The 3,026-nt window shown below is 38.2% G+C and overlaps 1 protein-coding gene across 1 annotated transcript; it reads left to right on the top strand.

Annotated features, from left to right (window-relative positions):
- Positions 1–338: 338 nt before the first annotated feature.
- Positions 339–1,868, top strand: LOC311077943 (E3 SUMO-protein ligase ZBED1-like; the record flags this gene model as incomplete). The annotated part of the gene is made up of 1 exon (XM_084106588.1): positions 339–1,868. The coding sequence occupies one exon, from the start codon at positions 339–341 to the stop codon at positions 1,866–1,868; it is 1,530 nt and encodes a 509-aa protein (XP_083962714.1).
- Positions 1,869–3,026: the final 1,158 nt, after the last annotated feature.

Raw genomic sequence — 3,026 nt, 5'->3', positions numbered from 1 at the left:
TGTTTGCATATAGGCTATCATGCACTCCAGATTGCTTCCATCTAGTCAAACATGTCCATCATTATCGCATTTATTGATAAGCTAGAAAATAAACATGAATGTTGTTGAGCAATCACACACATTTTGTTGTCAAAATGTAGGCCTAGTATAGATCATATTCAGACATTCAAATAATATATGCAGCCCATTGAAATGTGTTATCTATAAATATAGATAAATATGCTCATGTGACCTGCTATATTTAGGCTACATTATTGACATACATTATAAGAGACATTTTATTATTTCACCTAGGTGATTTCCCAAGAGCTGTGGATATTACTCTGAAGCTTACCAAAATGATAGCAAAGGACTTGCAACCTGTCTCTATAGTTGACGATGAGGGTTTTAGGGATTTTGTTCATACCCTCGATCCACGCTACAAGATTCTAAGTAGGAAAAGTTTAACGGTGGGGAACATACCAGCATTGTATGAAGAGTGCCGCTCAAAAGTGAAACAATCTCTGGATGGTACAAACAGTGCTGTAATTACAACAGACATGTGGACATCAAGAACCACAGAGGCCTACTTAACTGTCTCATGCCATATTATTGATGAAAACTGGCAAATGCAAGCATATGCCTTGGAGACCTGTAGTTTTTCAGGACAACACACCGCTGACAACATTTGTTCAGAATTGAAAAGAATCACTGATGAATGGGGTATATCAGACAAAGTTCAGGCCGTAATCACAGATAATGGTGCCAACATGGTTGCTGCTGTGCACAGAGCAGGGTGGAAACATTATCCATGCTTTGCACACACCTTAAATTTAGTGGTGAAAAACTCCATTAAGGCTCTCCCTGGTCTTCTGGACATCCAACACAGATGTAGTGCTATAGTAACCTTCTTTCACCACAGCACAAGAGCAGCAGAGAGGCTCAAAGAAATTCAAGAACAACAGAATTTTCCAGAGCATAAACTGATTCAATCAGTGGAAACGAGGTGGAATTCAGTGTTCTACATGTTTGAGAGACTGCATGAGCAGAAGGATGTGGTGACCACTGTGCTCTGTCTGCTTGGAAAGAGCTCACTGTGCCTAAGCAAGGAAGATTGGTCATTGATAAGTCTCTCCATTGATGCCCTGAGACCATTTGAGGAAATCACCAGAGAAATATCATCTGAAAAACATGTTTCAGTGTCAAAGGTGATTCCCCTGGTATCACTCCTTTTGAAATCAGCTGCATCTAATGAACGCCAGGGTAACACGCTAGCTGCTGAGCTGTCAGCACAATGTCAGCGTCGTTTCAGAGGTATTGAAACCTGTTATGGTCTTGCAGTCAGCACCTACCTGGACATAAGATTTAAAAACCTTGGGTTCCGCGATATAGCAAATGTTGAACCTGTGAAAGCGCGACTCATCACTGAAATGCAGTTGATCAACCAGACCTCAGCCCCTTCAATGTCAGCCCCTCCTGAACCAAGCTCAAGCTCTGCCACCAGCTCTGCCTCATCAATGGCTCCTGCGACTACCTCATGCTCCCCTGCAGGGGCTGCTGCAAAAGGTGGGATATGGATGGAATTTGATTCTCAAGTACTGGCTTCCCAGCAGCATCGCACAACTGGCACAGATTCCCTAATTGAAATGCGCCGCTACACAGAAGAGAAGCCAATTCCAAGGGATCAAGACCCACTTCTTTGGTGGAAAAAGAATGAGGCAACATTCCCCTCTCTAAGCAAGCTAGTAAGGAAACACCTGGGAGTCATTGCCTCATCAGTTCCATCAGAAAGGATCTTCTCCAAGGCAGGACAGCTAGTGAGCGATAGAAGAAGTGCCATAAAAGGGAAAAATGTAAATATGTTGTTGTTTCTCAATAAAAACCTCTGACTTCAACAGAGGACAGGACCCAGAAGGGGGGCTCAGGGAATGTAATTGCACAGGTATATTTGTTCTTTGTTTGTTCTTCAGTAATAATTGTGTGCACTTTATTTCACTTTATTTCATTTGCTTTTAAAACCAGAAAAAAAGGAGAGATTTTTGTTATTCTTTATTTTTTTTATTTTTTTTAAAAGGCTGTAAAGAATTCATTCTACAGTGCCTAATAACTAATAATTTTGTGCACTTCAATACATTAATAAAAAAATATTGCCTAAAGAATTGATCATTCATTCACCTCAGAAATAATGACATACTGCTCTCCCCTACACAAAAGTTTTTTTTTTTAAGTAAAAAGTATCGTATTGGTATCGGTATCAGCAATACTGACCCTATATGTATTTGGTATCGGATCGATACCAAATTTTGCAGTATCGCCCACCACTAAAATCCAGCATTTTTTCAAAAAAACCTTGTTGCCTAAAGGGTTAAAACTGAATATACAAAACATACATACAATAATGAACATATCACTTATTAATCATTTATGAACGCATAGTCATGTTTTGTAAATAATTAGTTAATCATTTACTAATCATTTGTAAATGACTTGTAACAGAATTTACAAAACATACATAAAATGTTAGTATATCACTTGCTAATCATTTATGAATGTTTTGTAAATGATTAGTTTATCATTAACCCTCTGGTGTCTGAGGTGTTTTCTGGACCCTGGAGGTGTTCTGATATGCTCTGACATTTGTGCTTATTTCTGTTACTTGTGACATTTTCATGGCTAAAGTCTGATTACACTGTATTTAGCACAAACTCTGCTACAATAATATGTCAGCAGCATGTATGTAAACGTTTGTAGTTTTGAGATAATGACATTTATGTGAGGTTTGTGAAAAACACAAAAACAAAATGTCACTGAAATAAGGCCATGAAACCCATACTGATTATTTCTTCACAAGACTTTTGAAAATTGTATCACGTAGCCTAGAATATTTGCTCCAAAACTATGTGAAAATCATCCTGACTGCTCATTCAGATAAGACAATATATTGATTTAAAATTTGTAAGACGTGTTTTGTGTAAGAAAGCTTTATGCAAGTAGGCGTAACACATCATTAATATGTATGGTTTTCACACCTGAGAAAGACAAAGGCC

The sequence above is a fragment of the Abramis brama genome (assembly GCF_963993115.1).
Source record: "Abramis brama genome assembly, chromosome: 2".
NCBI lineage: Eukaryota > Metazoa > Chordata > Actinopteri > Cypriniformes > Leuciscidae > Abramis > Abramis brama.
Note: the sequence above shows the minus strand (reverse complement) of the source record. Positions and strands in the feature narration are given on the sequence as shown.